Raw genomic sequence first — 20,463 nt, forward strand, 5'->3', positions numbered from 1 at the left:
GCTATATGTGGCTAGAAGACAAGCTAATCGTGATTGCCCAAGTCATACAAGTGATTTCACACACAAGTACTAAGCAACTGCTCGCTTTTTGACAATAGTAACAAATGAACCCTACAAACAGGATAACAGAGATGAAGCAGAACCAACAAGCAATTTACTACTACATTTCCCAAGAAAACAGCCACCACAACAATTGCCAGCCGAGTACAGCTGAATTACTGCACGACAAAGATACACACATTAACTACAGTTTGTATATTTTTCTTATTTATTCAAAAGCTAGGGGGTGACAAAAGGGTTAAAATGCTTGACGCCACCTATTTATTACATGAACAAATACTTAAATCCATCAGAGACTCGTTTTACAAGTCTCTCAGTCCAAAAACCACACGTAAATTAGATTTTATACACAAATGTTTATTTCTCAAATAAACAACCCCTTTTAAACACAAGGAATGAAATCTAAATCTTAATAAAGATGAACCAAAAATGAAATCCCTCCTGTATACTGTAATCACTGTTTTCTTGGTCACTACTGGCTTTAACTGTTTAACATCAAAAAACAAGGACATATTTAAAAAAATCATGCTACTGGATTCCTACCTCTGCCTCTGACCAGCTCTATACTCATCTCCAATATTTTAAAATTTTACATCATGAAATCTGAAGCATTTATGTGAAGAACAGCTGTGCATTAAACACAAACAACAGAACAAGAAGATTATAAGATGTAGTCAAGTTCATAACGAATATAGGTGTTCTTTTCATCGTTATAGATTCTTGGATAGTGTGCTATCAGAGCATCCTGCGAGCCAATGTAGATGGAATTATAAATCTTCCAGTAAACATCTCTGACTTTCCTGGCAGGGTGAAACAAACCCTAGAGAACAAAACAAAACATTTATTCAAAGCTTCTGTTCTAAAAGCCTGTTACTGCATTTAACCAAATTTTAAACAATAATCATTTGAAAAGCACTGTGATAATACTTAACATCAATTACTAGGAATGAACAACAATAAACTTGTGTAATTATCAGTTCTGTGTGTATATGAAGTAGCAAGTATTAAGAAAATATTACTTAAGAGACAATCCTTTTTTTTGTATTCTACTACATGTATTTCTAATTTTGCACTGTTTGTTCAAAAAAATACAAATCTACTGCAGTATATTTGGCTTGGAAACAAGTCTTATCTTTGGCTCTGGTAACTGTGATTTAATTGTGTAGAGATCACTAGATAGAAATACAGGACATAAATGATTATTAAACCTGAAGAAATTGAGCAGAACATGAAGACTAGAAAAAACAGTTCTATAAAATAATGAAATTAGTAAAATATACACTGCACAGGAGACTTTCATGCAACTTGAATTTTCCTGCTGATGTCAGTATCTTTGTGCTGAAGCACACCAATTAAAAGAACAACAAAAAAAGTGAAATTCCCTATGTATAAATTATTAAAATGCAGACATTATTTCTACACTGATCTGCACTACACACATCCTTGCTTCTTATCTGCCACGTGCACTTAAATTCTACAACCAATACAGCAAGAACTGTTACACAGAAAAGGAGCCTCCATATTATACCTCCACGTGTGAATTCACAGAAGCTGGACACACTAGCATGGATCTAGCAGTGTAAATTCTGATCCAGGCACCATTTTCTAACACTCTGCACTTAAACATATTTAAACATCTTATTGTATTCTTTGGATAGCACCACATAAGGTTGATTTAATATCAGTCCTATCCTCTTTTTAATAATGCTGCTTGTTACTTGTTCTCATAACCTTTTGCACTACTTGATTCCTCCAATCATTATTTACTGTCCTCCAAGTTGCAAGTCAGAGCCAATTTTTAGTCACTTTATATTCTAAGTTATCTGCTATTTCTATGCTGCTATTTCTATGTAGGCTCCTCAGTGTAATTGGTTATCTCATTAAAAAAAAAAAGAAAAAAAAAAGCAGTTTTCATTGCACGTCGTTTTCATTATCAAAATCCTTGGTACAAAACAGCATGTTAAAAGAGATGAAAAGCCAGATATTTTCCTATTGTCCTTTACTGGAAATCTCTTTCAGCTGACTTCTCGTCTCCTAAAGAGAATCACAGAATGTTCGGGTTGGAAGGGACCTTTAATATCTAATTCCAACCCTCTGCTATAGGCAGGAACACCTCTCTCTAGGGCAGGTTGCTCTAAGCTTCCTTCCATGCCAGGGAGGGGGGGATCCACAAGCTCCCAGCAGGCAACAGAAGCCTGCTTGTTAACTGCTGTCCACACAGCACATATCAGGACATACCTGCAAACAATACTGCAACATTCGGCAAGGGCCAATAGCAACTCTGAGGCCCTCCAGAGCACCCATGACTGCCTGAATGACATGCGGAGAGGTTTCAAACACATTAGGCCATACATAGTTCAACAAATGATTAAGAGAATCTTCACAGCCAAAACCATAAACACCAAGAGACATGTGTTGCACCACAGCACTGGCTGTTTGTCTGTGTACAAGATCTCTGAAAAGAAAACAATGGTGTTTTAGTAAATCATACTTAAAAGCAACATATCTGGACAAGCATCATGATTGTTTTCACTTAAATTATTCTGAAAGCACCAATATATGCTTTTAACCCGTATCTACTGACACTAATAGGCAGAGTAACTAAAAATCAATTAATTCAAAGAACAGTTTTCTGGCAATTATTGCGCTATAACCTCTGTAACTAAGGAACTAACAATAGAAATGATCAAAAGTGGTCTAAACACAGCAGATACAAATCCAACTAAAACGGCTGTACCATTTTCATCTTCAAAAGCGTTAGCAAAATAGAAGTATATAACCTGAATTATTTGTTACTGAGCAGTTTTTAGCAAACAAGGACAATGTGCAGATTTGCTGTTAAGACCAGTTACAGATTTCATGTAACCATGGCTAACTGTACCATACATAGAAAGAACTGCACTCACCTGTCCATTAAAGCATCTTCGAGCAACGGCGTAACGGCATAAATATAATCTTTTCCCATTTCTCCAATGTATTCAAACAGAAAAGAAAGAGATTTTAACACACCATTCTGGACATTCAGTTCTGGGACTCTGTATTCATTCATAAGCGCAGGTAGCACTGTGAAAGGTGAGCATGTTTCAGCTACAATAGCAATTGCTACTGTAGTACATACTCTGTTCTGCCTCTCCTGTACTTTCAAGTTATTCAACAACGTAGCCAAGACATCGTGAGGTCTGGAAGAGAAAATATGTACATCTACATCAATAGATTTGGTGAGAATGTAGGTAAATTAGTTGACATGGAAACAGAAAATGGCAGAAGAACACGGCTTAGCCCTTCTTCAAGAAGTTAACATTCCCTGAGGAACACCATAAAGCACAAAATTGTAACAGAGTTTAAGCAAGCACAAGACATTACTTCTTAAATCACCGATTTTTTATTGAAAAACAAAAACACCAACCCTCTTCTCTAAACTTTGCTTTTGTTCAGCCTACAGTTAGTTTGTAAACAAACTCCAGGAGACAGGAATAGCTTTCCCAGTATTACTCTGATCCCACAGGCAATTAAAACTCGTATGAAATTTAACACATTAATTCCAGGTAAGACTTGACAGACATGCAACCAGGCACAGAGAAGCCCAGTTCGTGCACTGCTTGCCAGATGGTTGTTTCTGCTTCAAGTCAGTAACTGGTCACTCATTTAAGAGTGTGCAGAGAAACAGGAATTGTGCTTCAAGCTATGATTTGCTGACTTGCAATACCTCAATGTGGAAGTAAAAAAAGCCCTGCGCTAATCAAAGAAGCACTGATTTAAGGAAAAATAAGCGAAACAGTATTTAAAAGAGAGCTATGAAAGAATACAGAGTCTGAATGCACATCACACTACCAAAACTCAAGACAAGCATATTTTAACTGCAGTTTATATGCTAAACTTGCTAGCCTACCAATTCAGTTCCAAAGTGTAGCACTCCATGCTAATAAGAATATATCAATATTGTTTTACTAAATGAATAATCAAATGTACACATTTAACATGTGAACTGTAGAGCAGTTTGAATATTTGTCTCCAGTGAAATTCACAATCATCACTACGTTAGATAACTGTGCGTAGAACTAGGTAAAGCACTACACCAACTTACCCAATAGCTTTTGCAATATATCCAAAAGTATTTACTGTGGCTCTTCGAATAGCTTTCTTGTGAGCTTTTAATAACTCAAGCAGCTCAAAGCAGATTCTCATCCATTCTCTTGCAGAAACATATTCTGCACCTCTGAAAAAGAATAAGGGAGTTTTCTTCAGTTCTGCTCAAAGTTTTGAAGTATAACCTCATAAATTGCAGTATCTATTTATTCACTATCAACGGAGGGACATTATTTAAACAATTTACTTAAAGTATCCTTTAAACTAGGCCTTTCCCGATTAACAGTTTATAAGAAACACACAGATACAATAAATTTAAAATTTGAAAGCATGGAAAGTATACTTCTTACAAATCATTTGCAGATAACACCATTACAATAATAGAACATTTCCTAGTATATAATCAATGAATATATACAGATGTTATAATTAAGAAATATACAGGAAAGTTAGGCTAAGTAAGATTGTTGCAACAGGAAGATAATAAATGGAAAATGCTAACTGATGTTGTAGGCTCACAATATTCTCCACAATGAGTGATCTCTAGGAAGAGATCCTTCCTCAGTGGCAGTCAGCACTTAAATGGGATCTAGGAAAGGTGGAGCCAGGCTTCAGCTTCACCTGTACTCCTGTGGCTGACTCATTGCTTGCTTCAGGTGGGCAATCAGAGGTTCAGGCCATGATTCAGCAGTTCCCATACAACTATATACTTCACTTTAAACATTAACTTAAACTTTCACAATAAAACTTAAGAAATAAAAGGAGATGCAAAAAAGTCAGATTCCAAACCTGATACTCTAGCTTTTGCTACAGCAATGGCTTCCAGAGAGGATCAATTACATCATTACTCAGCTTACCTGTCTGCAATACGCCCAACCAGATCGATACAATTCTCCTGTACTTTCTCATGTCTGTTCTTCAAAATAGGCGTAAGCCGTGGCAGCAGATCTTTGATAGGTGGTGTCATCTTGTGCATACCTATCGAATTGGAAGAGGCATTGTAAGTTCTGCATTCTTTTCATTTCACTCTTGAACAGGCACGCAACCATTACATAAACATACCTATGACATTAACAATAGCCTTAAGTGCTCCAAGTATGCTGCCCAGTACTTCCGGATATTCTTCACCCAGGTACTCATATAACACAACACCCAGATGTCCCATCAGTTTTTCCTACAAGCAAATAAGAAGATTCCAAAGTTAAACTTTCCTCCTTCTCGTTGCTATGACGTACTGTAGCTAGTTTGATACAAGTCAATTCAATACCTCTTGACAAGTCTTCATGACCACTGCAGTACGAGAGATGAGGTCAGCAGCCTGCTGCCGCACCTTGGCCGACTTGTTGTTCAAACGCCACAGAACCGTACCGCAGATCTGCGGCAAGTAGGGCTTCACTCGTTTGCCAAGAGCATTAACCACTGTGCCAAAGCCATTCAGCATCACAGAATCCTGGGTGTTAACACAAATGACAGTTAGACCAAAACCACCACATTTTCATTCCATCTGGCATCATCTAAAACCATTATTAAAATGCTAAAGTTCTACATCTAGTATGTGGATGTCACTGATCTGAGCACTGAAATCCCTGCAAGGGCTAAAAACACTTAACTCACAACTACACACTCCTCCATAACTAACAGTGAGTTAACCTCTCAGTTAAGTCAACCATACCTTCAATTAAGTTGGCCATACCTCTGTGGTCTGTTCTTGAAAGGCATACAAGATGCCATCAATAAGTTGTTCTTCTAGCTTGTGATCAATGTCTGCCGCACCCAGATTTCCCATTATCTTCTCAATTGTTTCCATGACCATTTTTCTGTACTGTTCGGCCTCATCTTTCAGATCATCCACAATTCTAGAAATAATTTCTGCTGCTCCAACTTTATTTGCCAGCTCCACTGTTGTATCCACCAACTGAAATACACAAATAGTTAAGTGAACAAACATTGTTAAAGCCTTCTTTCTAACTCTTGAAAATGTTTATCTCCCTAGTCTGAGAAGGAGTAGAAGCATCATGCTGGTTTCTAAATTCATTTCAGTGGAAATCTTTTTTTCAAGAAAAAGTTAGAATCCGTTTTGAAATTGTATCTAGGAAAAGTAAAAATGCAATGGCACAGAGAGGAACAAAATGAAAAAAGGATGCATCAGTATAGCTACTGTAGCCACTACTACTAGTAAACAAAGAGGAGCTCTAAACTTGCCTTAAGAGAAATAAAGTATTCTTTAAGCTCCCAGTAACAACTGTTTTCACTTTTTGAAATCATCCCATTTTAAAAGACACAAATGGGGTGAACTACTTCACCTTAGAGCTGACGTAGATTCATATTCAGAGATAAAATGCCTGGTGTGTAAGTCCTGACTGAACAGTTTCTAAACCACTATTCCAAACACAATTAAGACACAGGACGTACAAGACACAAAACTAAGCATCCAGTCTGAATGAACACCCCAACGCAAATTTTGTTCTACTACCAAAAAAAAAAATTCAACTGGAAAAATACCTGTCTGTAATTTCTCCTGTCCAATGCCATTCTGTGCTGCCAGAAGTGTTTGAAAAAAGGTGGCAAGATCTCTGTTTTAATGTAGTTTGCTTCAACACCATCTGTACCACAACACTGCTTTACCACCTAGCAGGAAAAAAAGCCAAGAATGTTAATTCTGTATACAGTTTATTTGTGGCGTTTTGGTTTGGCTTAAAGAAAACAAATTAAATACTAATGCTAAACATTCAGGTTTTATGAGTTTAATTTATTACACTGCCAGTGTCTGAACAAATAATTCTGATGTACCTTCAAAACAATTTTTTTCATCTCTTCATCAGGAGACTGGAACTCTCTGATAAGAATTAACATGACTTCTCTGGTATAATAGTTCGCATACTCAGCATCCATGAGTGGAATCAGATAACCAATAGCCTTCAAAAAGGCAGCCAAGCCCTATTTAAATGAAGAAATATATTTTCAATGAGTTACTGAAGATACATATTCATTTTAGTTCAAACTAGAAATATTTTAGACATACCTTTCCTCTGTGTTGACGTATACCCTTCCATAAGGGCTTCAGAACAGAATCAAATGACTCAATACCATAGGGAGTAGCTGCCTCAGCTAAAGCAGCAATAGCCAAAGCACTGATGGTACGAACCTTCTGCTGCTCATCCACAAGACCTGCAAAAGAATACTGTTTAGTACCACTTTTTGTGTCTTAAACTCAAAATAGCAAAACTATGCAGATAGGATAAAAAAGTGTCACTGTATTTTCAGGAAAACAATCATTACTCCTCTTTCAAAGTCAGACAAGTTATTCCTCACTGTAAAAAAGTCTACACAAAACTTTGCCTTGTAACACTTCATCTCAACAAGGTACAGGAGAAAAATTCCAAATACAAATCTTAAGCCAGAGAAAGCAGAACCTACCATGCTCAATAATTTCAACCAAGCTCCTGAGATGAGGCAAGATAGCACAACCCATAAGAATAGCAATTTGCTGCACAATCTTGATGCCAGTATGCCTTGCTTGCCAGGATTTTTTACTTTTACAGACAGCTTTCAAGAAGGGCAACAGAGAAGGAATGCCCAAAGCAGAGGCAACAACAGCAAAGGCTCGAGCTGTGGTATTTCGGACATATTCATCCATGTTATCAATATCAGGTCGCATCGTAGAAATCATTGTTGCCAAACCAGCAGCCTGAAAGAAAAACATACAAGACACACAGTTTTATGAACAGCACACTACATTTTTCTGCCCTCACTGTAAAGCAGCTCTATAGAAGCTAACTCTTACTGCAGAATTAAAATTTATTACCTTAGCCAAGTTTGAAATAATTTCTCTGCCTTCCACTCTGGCATAATAGTCTTCATCAATCAGCAGTGGTTCAATGACAACAAGAATCTGAAAAAGATGAAAAAAATTCACATTTCCATTTGTGAATACTTTAGGTAGTATTTCTGGCTCTAATAAGAAAATTATGATTCCACGAAGCTAAGGTAATTCCACGGATTCAAGCTTTCAACTCTATGATGACCAGAAGTCTTAGATCTGTTATGCTTTTTTTTTCCCCTTACAACTCTCTCTTTGAAGAACCTCCCCCACACATTCTAGCTACATCAGGTAAAATCTCCTTCCCTCTCTCAAGTGTGCATGTATTCTTTTAACAGCCTTAATGCTATAATATTCACACTTTGATCACACTACAATAGGTTAAAGTTTAGCTGAAAAAATATGAAAGCCAATACGATCTTAAAAAAAAACAACATTGTCTTCCCTTCCTCTAGGCAAATGAACTGTACGCTTCTCCCACAGTAATCCGAAAAAGCCAATCAAAGATGAACAAACTGCAACAGACCTTATGTACATATGGTCGCACCAGGTCATCCAGTTTGTACAGAATTCTGTCTATGACTTTGACAAGTAAGTGGCGTTCCTGATCCTCCAGTGTTGGTGACATCAGCAATGGTAGAATCTGATTAAACAATGGCCCAGCTCCAAATTCCCGAGCTTTATCAGTAATTTGTCTCAATGCAGCCTAAACAAAAAAAAAACAACTGTCACTTAAACTAAAGAAAAAATACTGAACAGTTATTGAACAAGTAGGTATTAATCAAGTTAAAATATAATCTATTGTAAGCACAGGCTTCACAATACTTATCCCTACCACCATTTTCCACACATCAGATGATAGGCCCCAGATATTCCATTTTCAAGAAAAGCATGCTCAGTACTAAGAATGGCACCACCTAAAAAGGCATTTTACACAGCACTTGCATTAGGTGCTCAGATCAGTTTAGAGTGGAACTGCAAAAAATCTGTGATCTATTGAACGAGCAAGCTAGAAACTGAAGAGCTACACAGCCAATTTAAGAAGCCAAATCTAGAGAATTACAAAGCCCTGTAATCAAAAAATGCTACAGAATCTACTTTCCCATAATTAAGAATTATTATATTCTGTAAATCATACGGTACTTAGCAATCAGCATTACTGCACAAAGAGCAACAACAAATTACATCGAATGACAAACCAAAAGCAACACAGATATAGAAGGAAGAGAAAGCACTAAAAGGACAGCAAAGCTTAGGAGATAATTTTGAAGAGAATCCATGGACAAGCAGGTGAAAAAAGAGAAGAGTCTGAAAACAAAACTGAACACAAAGGCACAAGCTGAAGTGATAAGAATGACCACTAATCTTACCTTTCTCATGGGAGGTGTGCCATTCTTTATTTTCAAAAGTAATTTCATTATCTTCCTCTCCTTCTGCTCTTCAGGACTAAGAGTTGATTCATCAACATCAACCTAGAAATAATTCCAGACAAATTAACAGGCACTGGTATACTTTCAAAAGATCATAAAACTTTAATCAGCATGAGTGAAATGTCATTTACCAGCAGCTTATCGAAGTACTGGATATCATCTGGCTTTAGGAATGGAAGATTGCCAGAAGGCTGGTCATTGACACTCTTCATAGTCCGGTCCTCTGTCTGCATGTGGAATCCAGTCATACCGCCCAATGGTGTGGGAGTTGCTGTAAGTTTACGTGCTGGAGTACGAATAGGTACATAACCAGCTGGTGGGGGAAGAACCTTCAGGAGAAAGAAGGAAACACAGTAAAAACTGTACCACAGCACTAATCTAAAGAAGAACCTCCACAGCTTTCAAGACTCATCTTACTGCAACAGACGCGAATTGAGCAAGGTCTCAAATGCAAAACAGAAATAAAATAGAACATATGGATTTAGCCATTTGTAGTTTTGTGTGTTACTGCATACATCAGATCCCACATTCAGTGACGTGATTCACAAATTCAGCAGGATACTTCATATTCATGCTTATCTGTATTGACGGCATTTCGGAAGAAAGCTCACTTCAACTTCTGAGGGTTGGATAACGGACTTAAGAAATCTTTAGAAACTATTAAAAGAAACCCCACACACTTCAATATTTGTACTAACATTGTGTATTTATCAAGTCAGAATCCGTGACTCTCTCCTGTCTTTCCACATTTGGGCTTTCTTCCTGAACTTAGCAGACATGCTTAACATTGAGAAGCAAAATAAAAACCGGCCACTGAAACAAACACGCCTTTCTCCCTTTCTAATGGATTTATAATAAGTGAGCAACTGAACCAAACAAATATCTATGTGAATTAATCAACAGCTTCTGTGAAATATTCTACATAGTGGTACTTTTTTTTTTTAATTTCAATAACACCTGACAGAAGAAAACTATCAGTCTGCTGCAGTTTCATTCAAATAAATTACCTTATATCCTTCTGGGAACATAGCATCCAATTCTTCATCAGAAAGCGGCCTGTTTCTCTCATCAATTTCCCTCTCCCAACGCCAAGCCTGCAGCTGTTCAGGAGTCATGCTCATGATATGACCTATATTCAAATGATTTTTAAAAAACTTCCATAAACAGAAGATATATTTACTTAAACTTTAAGTGTCCTCTTGAGTAAAACCTTCCACACTTGACATCTGTAGCCAATATGACACTAACGTCTTGACCATCTAGACTGAACACAAACAGACCTTAACTTTAGCTCCTGTGGGCATCAGAACAGGTAAACTGAACATACACTAATTGTTTTCATACCATCAGAACAGCACAACACACAATATAAAGCACACACAACATACAATATAAAGCATGGAGCTTCATTTTCGTGTAAGAAAATGAAGCCTTAAAGAATGGATTGGGCTTACCTGGCGTAGGAGTTGCCATGTTCATAGCTGGTGTACCAATGGGTGTTTTGCCAGGTGTCAGAACAGGAGTGCTGCCACCCATCTGGCTAGCAGGTGTTTCATCCCATCGGGACTTTCTTTTACTTGCTCCTGGGGTTGGTGTCTCACCAATGGAGTCACCACCTCTATCTGTACGAGGAGTCTCAGCCCATCCACTGCCATGCCCTGGAGTATCTAAAAAAAACAAAAAAAAAACCACAACACAATTCTTGTACAAAACTGAACAATACTATACACCAACTATAGCAAAAATATCCAATTTCATTATCTCATTCTCATTTCTACATGAATCAGCAAGCATATAATAAATACACTAGAAAAGTTAAAATTACTTTTATGAACACTGAAAACATCCAACAGATAATTTTATTTTATTGAAGAAAAAAATCTTATCTTCTTGTTGATTCACAAAATACATAGATAAAATTATAAAAAATATCAAAGAACCCAAGTATTCTAGATAATGGACAAAATATTCCACAGAGTTCCTTGATAAACCATTAAACAGCGGTGTTTCACTGTTCTCTGCTACATGAACTCAATTCAAATTAAGATAGGTGACAAAATGCTTCTAAAACTTGATTCAATGTTTAAAAAATTCAACAGTTTAGAAATAGCACAGACACACAGTTATATAACAGAAAGCAATTCAACGTAAAATGAATCATGTTGTTCTAATTAATCATTAAAATCCCAGCAGCAGTCACTAGACATACCACACAACTTTGATACAATCTTTGAGCAGAGCTGGGTTCAGAGAAGTGGGTTAAGCTGACAGAACTCAGTGCTACACAAACTCAGATGAGAGCATCACACCAACCACTAGATGTCAGAATGTAATTACTTACTGCCTTTTGCTTGCTTCTACTGTTTATGTAAGGTGAAAAACACCTATAGCATCTGCCATTCAAAATTTCTTAGACGCTCTCCAATTTGCCATACATACCTCTTTCTGTTTTAGGAGTTTCATCCCACCGATTTTTACGTGCGCTGGATGTGGCCCCTCCATGGCCTGGTGTTGCATGACCAGGTGTGTCCCGTCCAGGTGTTGCAGCTCCCGCTGGTGTGTGACTGGGAGTGGGATCCCATATCTTTGAGCCAGGGGTGGCACCGGGAGTTTCGCTACCCTTTGCACGGCCTGGAGTTTCATCCCATCGCAGAGATGGTGTATGTCCAGGAGTCTACACAAGACAAAAGCCAAAGTATTAATCTCTCTCACTCTATGCAGTAGAAGACTGCTGTGTGTACGTGTTACAGTAAGAAACTTTCAAAATTCAAGCAGATTAGCATTAATATCTGCTACATATAGATTGAAGGACACAGGGATTATTACCTCTGCTTGATCCCAGCTGGATAACTTTTTGGGTGTTGCACCAGGAGTCTGATCTGCTGTTTGATCCCAACGCCGCTTGCGTTTTGAAGGTGGCTGAGATGCAGCTCCATTGACGACTTTAAGCTCTCCAGCTTTAGCTTTTTCAGCTAGCTGTTGCCTAATCTCCCTCTATTCAAGAACACAAAAAGATAAACTTACCTCATAAAAAGGCCTCTTAAAATTAAACATTAAGACATTTTTTAGTCGTATCAGATATCTTTTTACGCATTTTTTTATTTTTTGCTCAAATAACATCCCATTAGCCACTCTAATTTCAAATTTTTCCATAGCAACAGGGCAATGTGTCTGGAGGGACTACATTTAAATTCATTTACTATCAAGCTTCATAGTGTAGAGAAATACAACCGTACAGAATTTTTTAGTGCTGTCAGTTTCTATCACCCATACGAAAACCTCAGAACTACACCTAATCTGTTTCAAATGAATTCCATTTCAGCAAATTATTGAAGAAGGATGAATCAGAAAGTATGTTCATACAAGTTATATCCTGAGATATAAAAAAAAGCCATGAAATTCTCATTTAAAATTCCGAAACAACACTGTTGAAACACCACTGGCAGACTATTTTTAATTTATCACTGAGTCCATGCAGTAAGGTTACCAAAATGGAGAACTATTTCCTCAATTAATGTCAATTAGAGTAAATCAGTATAAACAACAGAGGTCACTGGAACTCTAAGATCTTGCTCCAATTAACAAGACACCTCTGTAGGTATCACAAAGGAAATTTTATTATTTTACCAATATCTTTTAAACTATTAAAATGAATTTTTAGTAACTATGAATAGGTGGTTTTACTATTATTTCTTCAGGTTTTAAGCCAAATGTTAACAAGCTGTTACTACTGCAACAAAAGCCTTTTAAAAACTCCCCAGATTCTCTTTATATAAAGCTTGCAAAAGCAAATCCCTCCAACACTGAAAACCTCTTTGTATCTCTCAGGTTTTGTGTCACCTTCTCTGAAAGAAAATAAACAGCCCGAGATATGCAAAGCAATCCAAACTGAAATATAGTGACATTTCTCCCTTCATTCTTTTGTTATTACATGGAACAGATGTCTTTCAAAGCTTTCATCCATAAGGTCTACCATCATGGTTCAATATGTGAGGAATATGATTTTCCAAAGAAAAAACTTAAAAATTCAACAGAATTTCCATTCCCACTGTACCTATCATGATTTCTAAGGCTGCAAAATGAAATGAAGTTCACATGCAAACCCCTCCCCCAACTTACCTCTTCTTTTGTTAAATGCTGTTCACGCATAACATCCATGTATGTTCTGGCATTCATTTTAGGGTCTGGTGTCTTCCCTCCTGTAGAAGAGAACAGCAACAGGAATGGAGCACAATGAGTACAGGACAAGCAGAATCTACCAACTTTTTCTACAGTCCTGCTCTAATATTATATTATTCCATGATCATTTAATTTTACTTTTTGATTGAAAATTTTAAAAATTACATGTATCTTACGTTTTATTCAGTTTGCTGATCAATTTAACCTGTTTGAACACAAACGTAACTACTGCAGTTTCAAACAAATATTTTAAAGCAGATATAAATGATAGAATGACAACACAGTAAAGAGTCTTCAGAAGTGATGGGTTCCTGGGTTGCTAATCCGGAATACGTACACTTTCGTGCCTTTGTCTCCATCAGCAGTTCTGACTTCAAGCAGCAGAATAGAAGCCTAGAAAATTATCTCTTTACCATTAGTAACACTTTGGAAAGATATTTATATTCAAAACATTACCTTGTGCAAGCTGCTAAATCCTAGTAGTTATCTGACTATAAATAACTATGGCATACCTAAATAATGTTTAAAATGCTTTATCGTAAGGACCCATTTAAAAGTTTGACAAATCTGGACACATCTCCCAGATCTTCCAGTGTCATATTGTAAAAGGGCTTCATTTAAAAAGCAAAAAATCCCAGAAAACTGATAGCACCTTCCCCCTCTTTTCAAAGAACAATTGCGACCGGGATCTGAATGTAACACATATACCACCACAACGATACTCACACGTAATGGGTTTTGTGTATCATTTGTTGTTTTATGCTCTGTATCTTGAGTTTAAATTTAACTTTTACATACTTTACAAGAAGCCCAAATTTATATAAATTAAGACTTGTCAAGAAAAACACTATTAATTAAAAAGAATGTGCAGATCTGCTATACAAGTGGTATAGCAATATAATTTAGGAAAAAAATAAAAGTCAAACATTTCTATGCTGAAGATCATTGCCCAATTGGCTGTGTCACTCTGACACTAGCTTTGATAGGACTTTCCTTTGGAATACTTTTTCACCATAATCTACACAGGATGTGTTGAACTGCACCCTTAAGAATGCAGACAGGACTGGCATATAGCAGTACTGCTGTAGGAAAGAAATTAAGGACAGTTAGTATGGGCCTGTGAATTCTGACAATACATGTTTATATCAATTACAATTAAGCAAGTAAAATAAGTAATATCCCTAGTAATTCATGCAGGCTGCAACTCTAATTTGTAAAACCTGCAAAACAGCTGCCAATTTAAGCCAACAGGCACCTCACTTCCACATGTGAAACTCGCTTGCCTCAAGAAATTTTCCATCAGACCCACTATACCCCTTTTCCTGATTTGCATTCTAAAATTATCTGAACAGACTTGAACTATTAATAGTATCAAAGTCTTATATATGCTTTTGTTTCTTTTAGCTATACCACCTAAGTTTACATAAGATGGCAAGAATTAGGTGCTCTATTTTGAGAACTAGCATTTCAAAAGCAATAGCCCTGTAAAACTACAACTTGGAACAAAAGCTTTCAAGGTATGAGCACTCAATACACAAGTCGTTCAAGTATAATGCACAACCCAAAACAAAAAGAAAAGAGAAACCTTTAACCCTTTGTGTTTCTATGGCAATGGCTCATTACTTTCTTGTCCTTCTACCTGGAAAGAAAACTTGTATTATAAAGATGAAGAATATGGCATCTAGGTTTTCAACCCAACCTCTACAAAAAGGGGATGTTTAAAACAAAACTAAGTTTATAAGCATGCCAACAGAAATCAAAGGGCTAAAGACAGTTTAAGACAACAGATTTCAAAGACAGTATAGAAAAGTCAAAAATAAATTACCATCTGCAAAAGGATCAAGACGCTCAGGGGAAATTATCATCATCCGCCTGTGCTTTTTGTACTCATCTTCCCGATCTGCAATCTTTTGAGGACGGTGTTCTGCAAAAGGATCATACTAAAAACAGAAGAAAAAAAAAAAGCTGTTTAGTCACACAGGAACAATATGAAAAACTGCAGACCATTAAGCACTACCCTAATATAAATCTTACTTCTGAAACTAGAATATTTATTTAAATGCAGAATTTTTGATCAAATAACTTCCTATTACTGTTCAAAGAAGCTCGTTCACTTGCTTCTAAGGCATTTCATCCCAGCAGCCTTTCTTCTTTAGAAGAATCTTCTTTCAGGAAGACTTGATATGACTTCATACGCTTTTTAAGTTTCAAAGAAAAATATTTTAGGAGAATAAAACATACACAATTACGTTTTCGTTACAAAAAGCTTAAGAGACATTCAGTTGTTCCAGATATTTACATTTTTTTTTTTAAGTATCCAGTTGATGTTTTTACGTAGTTGAGCGTATACGCACATGTTGCCTTTATATGCACAAGTGCCAATTTTACCACCTGCTGGAATTCTAACAGAAAGCACTGACAAGCTTAGTGCTTCAAATATTTGCCTTAGAGATATCCTGTACTTTCAGAAAATAAGACATGGTCTTGTAATACTAACACTTCTCCTAAGACTCAAATAATCATTTGTTGTGCCCCGAGTTAAGACGTACCTGTTCAGTTGACTGCGGTATGTCATTAAGCAGAGCCACTGGAGCATGGTACCCTGGCTTCTTCTGGCCAAGCAAACTTGTAGATGGGTAATCATCATCATCCTGCAGAAGAAAGACATGGCAGAGTCACACAGATACTGGCTTTAAGTAACAATGTCACATTAACACACTGCAGTCATAGATAAGATGAAAAAGGACTAGAGTATTTACCCCAAATTTTAGCAACTCTTTTCACATCTGTTGTATTACTCCCAGCAATTGACTGCTGAGCCAGACATAGCTAAACAAATGGCTACACTGATACTGCGAATGTGCTGCATTTACTCCAAGATGCAATCTTCAATAGCTATACAGAAAGTATTTCAAATTAGTGCTACCAATGTGATGTGCAAATTGTTATGGAAAGAGTGGTGGACACCATTCTTTTTTTCTTAAAATCCAGGCAAATACAAAGAAAATGCCAGTACGTAACCCCGAAAAATATTTCTGTAATAATAAGAGATTGAGAAATCAACTACAGCACTGTTAATTTGGTTGTACCTTCTCAACCACAGCACCAAAGCCAAGTATTCAGAATGTGTAAGATACTCTGGGTATTTTGGCCAATTACAATGAGATTCCGTGCACCAGTTTACAGCAACATAAAGGAAAATTTCTCTTGAAATTATGAACTGATTTCAGTGAAACACTGTAACGGAAGTTTTTAATTAATGCATACCTGGGAGTCTTCAAATACTTTGCTACTAGAGAAAATACCAGCTAATACTAAATTACACATAACATTCTTGCTTCCTCTTAAAAATATTCTTCACTCAGTTTAATGCACAGTTACTCATTGTGTGTTTATGATCAGAACTGTAGTTTCTGATTGCTTCTGAAACAAAAAATGTGTTTAACATTAGAACATAAAAGAACTTAACAACATAACCATTCTTACACGAGACAGTGCAAAAAGCCAATCCACAAAAACTGCACTGAAAATTCAAATGAAGTAGAAACGAAAATATTAAAATAGCCACATAAAATGCTGGCCCTGAGTTCCACTAGAATTTTTTCATCTCGTTTTTTACCTTGGCAGCAACAACAAAACCAATTCAGGCACTCTAAAGCTAATAGAGCACCAGCCCCCCTATGCTGGTGCCCGCCCAGAGCTCTGTGACTGTCAGAGCACACGCCATGAAGTCTGAGCAGAGATGGATCAGATGAGTGCCTGGAGTAATGTAAGCTTTTTTCCATTAACTGCAATTATAAATCACTTCAAATAGAAGCCAGAATACTTAGAAACTCCTTAAATAAAAGAAATCACTTACGTCTTCCAGTTCAGTTGCTGCAATGGATGTTACATATCCTGCAACCCTGCTGTCGCTGCCACCATAAATTTCTTGATCATAATACCCGGTGGAGTCGAGGCCTACTCCTTGTGCTTCATCAAGGGCAGGCTTTTTGCCTTGAATTTCTCGGATCTGCGCTTCAATATCTAGGGGAAACATACCCAAACACTCAGGTCTTTTTAAACATACACGAAATACAATACTTGTATCACTACGTTCAGCAAACCACTCAGTTTCAAAGATCATCTCTAACTAATTCACTAAATATAATTATCACATGAAATTATAAAACAATTATGTACAAAAAGCAGCTTTTCTTTAAGCTGTAATATTATCCAGGACAGACTAATCCAGCTGCATTACGTCCCGAAGCAAACCATTCAAAACTATTACCGTTAACACATCTCATCTTCCAAAGAGACGTGGGGAAGGTAGTTACAGCACAACAGTATTTCTCAACACTATACGGTACAGGGATTTCTCAATTTTTTCATTAAAAGCAGCTTTCAAGATGTTATCACCAATTAATAAACTGATTTTGCTAATTTAAAGAAATCCATTTAAAGGAGGTAGTGTGTGAGTAGGCACGCCTGGGAACATTCAATAGAACACCTTATTCAAGAACAAAATATCTACTACACTGCAAAGCTGTATTACCATTAAACAAACAAAACAATATGACAAGATAGGCAGAACTTCAGACACAGCTCCCATCACAGGAAGTTCAACGTACCCGACTTGTGACAACTCCTGCCTCTGCCACTACCTTGGAAGAGTCCACTGCTCTTCTTTTTGCCTGCCCTTCAAGGAGGGCCAATGGAAGCTTTGGCACTCCTAACACATCAAGATCTGACACCAATCACCCTGGGGTCAGTCACTGACCTTGGAAACTTGGCACTATTTGAGAGAACAGTAACTCAGTAATCCCCAAAACCAAGGAATCAATTTAACCACGTCTCCTCCTATGCGTTAGTAAAATCAACAGGAAAATCAGTTGTGGCAATTCAATTGTCTTCAACAAACATGATCAAGACACAGGTACACTAAGGTACACCTAATCCCATGAAAACAACACGTTTCCATCTGTATCTGCACTTACTGGGTGAAGAAATACCAAGGCCTGTGCTTGCAGAGGCTGGCTGGACTAAATCTCAAATGCCCTTACTGACCTCAGCAATTCTGTGCTTCACCCTTCCCATCTGAAGTACCACTGCCAACGACATTAACTGGAGGGAAATTCACCACTGACAAAAGCTACAGAGAAGTACTACTACCAAATAACCCAGAAACTGTACCACACACTACTGAGCTATTTACTGATGTTACTCATCTCTTTTTTCTTCAGGATTAATATATTTCACAAGGCTTTTCCACATAGGAAGCTTACAAAAGGTAATAAGACGCCTACAAAAAAAATTAAGAAAGATAAGAATTAAATAAAAATAAAGGTAAAATTATCGCTAATCCAGCTACAGGCTGACCAGAGCTTTGCAGCTGCCTAGGGCACAGTCAGCTCCACACTGCAGAAACCCCAGAGACTCATGAGAGCTGAAGCCCAATAAAAGCCTTATATTGCCAGCCATGAGCCCAGTTGAACCCTGCCCCTACTTTCAGCTCCCCATGAAATCCCACACAGCACAGGTTCTTCCAGGACCAGAGAAATTTTGCTCCTAAATACATTAATAGCAGAAAGAAACTACTAATGCTAAGTTAGGATCTTGGTCTTGCCCACAGAGGTCTCTCATCTTCAGAGATGTCCCACACATACTCCATCAACCAACAACTCCTTCAGGCATTTCATTTTTGCACACTTGTCCTACTACTTGACTACGGAACCAAAACAACTCAAAGAAGCATTTTTCTGCCAGGTCTGTTAGGTGTTTCTGGTTGGTTGTTTCCTTCAAAGGGCAGATCAAGTTTCTGATTTTGTTTGCAGTTTGCTGCAATGCAGCACTGGGGTGAAATGAAATACCTCAGGTTCCCGCTGCTACTGAGGACAACGGAAGGACCAAGTGATTTTAGACCACAAAGGCATTGTTTCTTTCTTCTACAAAAAGTAGAGAATGCTTCTTTCTTTTGCAGCCACACACACTCTGGCACCACTGGGGCTTGTGCTTGCTCCATGCAGCAAAGCTGCTGGCCTAGTTTTGTGAGGGTAAGAATAAGTGACCGTGCTTTTCCCAGTGACAGCACACCAAGGGACAACCATCAGTATTTAATTTCCAAAGCGAGTAGTAATATTTTTATTATCTTATATATAAATAATTTTATATATGATAATGCCTAAAAATAATCTGCTGAGTATCCTCTTGTCCCTCATATGGCCATCTGTGGCCAAACTACTTCTTACTTGTGGTTGTTCAATACTGGAAGATATTCTCTGGCTTCTATGAAGAAATTCTAGAGATGTTTTCGGGAAAGTTCAACCAAATCCCTTCAGTGAAAAAAACCGCTCACGTGGTTCAGCATTTAAAAATAACGTGGTACAAGAGATGTGGAGCCCAAACTTCCCTTCTTACATTACAGTCTGGTAAAACATACACTGTGTATATACCTAAATTGCAGTGAGAGCATTAAGGGACCAGAGAACTTTAAACTTTGGACTGTAGGACGTCACACTTCTTCAGATCTCCACATGCTTGGAAATTGATCTTTCTTATAAGCTGGAGAGCTGTTTGTCAGCACACAGCCCTTTCTGCCTCAGGAACAAATCCAAGGAACCCTCTTAACATATTTTTAAAACAGAACAAAGTCTTTGCAACTGCCTGAAGATCAGACCTTCCAAGCGTTTGAACTCACGCTTAACGTTAAACCGATCGGCAGTTTCCATTCAGTTCAATGGGGCTACTTCTGTATAACGTTCACTCGTAAACTCAAACCATTTCTATTACTCCTCTTCTAGCCTCCCTGTGCCATTATTTACCGAAGCAGCTCCCGCTCCTGCCGCTGCCCGGCCCGCTCAGCGCGGCAGTACCGCGGGATCTCCCGGGTACTCCTCCTCTCCTGCG

The 20,463-nt window shown here is 37.5% G+C and overlaps 1 protein-coding gene across 3 annotated transcripts; it reads right to left on the reverse strand.

Moving 5' to 3' along the window:
- Positions 1-245: 245 nt before the first annotated feature.
- SF3B1 (splicing factor 3b subunit 1) lies at positions 246-17,716 on the reverse strand. Of its 3 annotated transcripts, XM_010713399.2 has the most exons (24): positions 17,435-17,716; positions 16,125-16,226; positions 15,401-15,515; positions 13,516-13,595; positions 12,223-12,390; positions 11,836-12,070; positions 10,851-11,063; positions 10,404-10,525; positions 9,528-9,725; positions 9,337-9,438; positions 8,493-8,672; positions 7,952-8,038; positions 7,564-7,834; positions 7,169-7,314; positions 6,937-7,083; positions 6,649-6,774; positions 5,840-6,061; positions 5,414-5,596; positions 5,209-5,320; positions 5,004-5,124; positions 4,145-4,276; positions 2,967-3,239; positions 2,299-2,515; positions 246-880 (listed from the first exon to the last, which is right to left on the reverse strand). In XM_010713399.2, exons 1-24 carry the CDS (start codon positions 17,699-17,701, stop codon positions 722-724), a joined length of 3,978 nt encoding a protein of 1,325 aa, XP_010711701.1. In that variant the 5' UTR covers positions 17,702-17,716; the 3' UTR covers positions 246-721. The 3 variants fall into 3 exon arrangements, 2 of the variants coding, with proteins under 2 accessions (XP_010711701.1, XP_010711702.1); XM_010713400.3 differs by lacking the exons at positions 15,401-15,515; positions 16,125-16,226; positions 17,435-17,716 and adding an exon at positions 13,913-15,175 and having other exon boundaries at positions 722-880; XR_004160294.1 differs by lacking the exons at positions 246-880; positions 2,299-2,515; positions 2,967-3,239; ... (14 more) ...; positions 10,851-11,063; positions 11,836-12,070 and adding an exon at positions 13,913-13,968 and having other exon boundaries at positions 12,356-12,390.
- Between the last annotated feature and the right edge of the window lie 2,747 nt (positions 17,717-20,463).

This window comes from Meleagris gallopavo, chromosome 7, assembly GCF_000146605.3.
Source record: "Meleagris gallopavo isolate NT-WF06-2002-E0010 breed Aviagen turkey brand Nicholas breeding stock chromosome 7, Turkey_5.1, whole genome shotgun sequence".
In the NCBI taxonomy this organism is placed as follows: domain Eukaryota; kingdom Metazoa; phylum Chordata; class Aves; order Galliformes; family Phasianidae; genus Meleagris; species Meleagris gallopavo.

Coding starts and splice junctions, on each gene's coding strand:
- SF3B1 (XM_010713399.2), bottom strand. CDS start 17,701: ATGATCTTTGAAACTGAGTGGTTTGCTGAACGTAGTGATACAAGTATT. Junction 8,039..8,492: donor TGCGACCATATGTACATAAG/GTCTGTTGCAGT, acceptor CATCTTTTTCAG/ATTCTTGTTGTCATTGAACC. Junction 2,516..2,966: donor GAAGATGCTTTAATGGACAG/GTGAGTGCAGTT, acceptor TTTTCTTTTCAG/AGATCTTGTACACAGACAAA.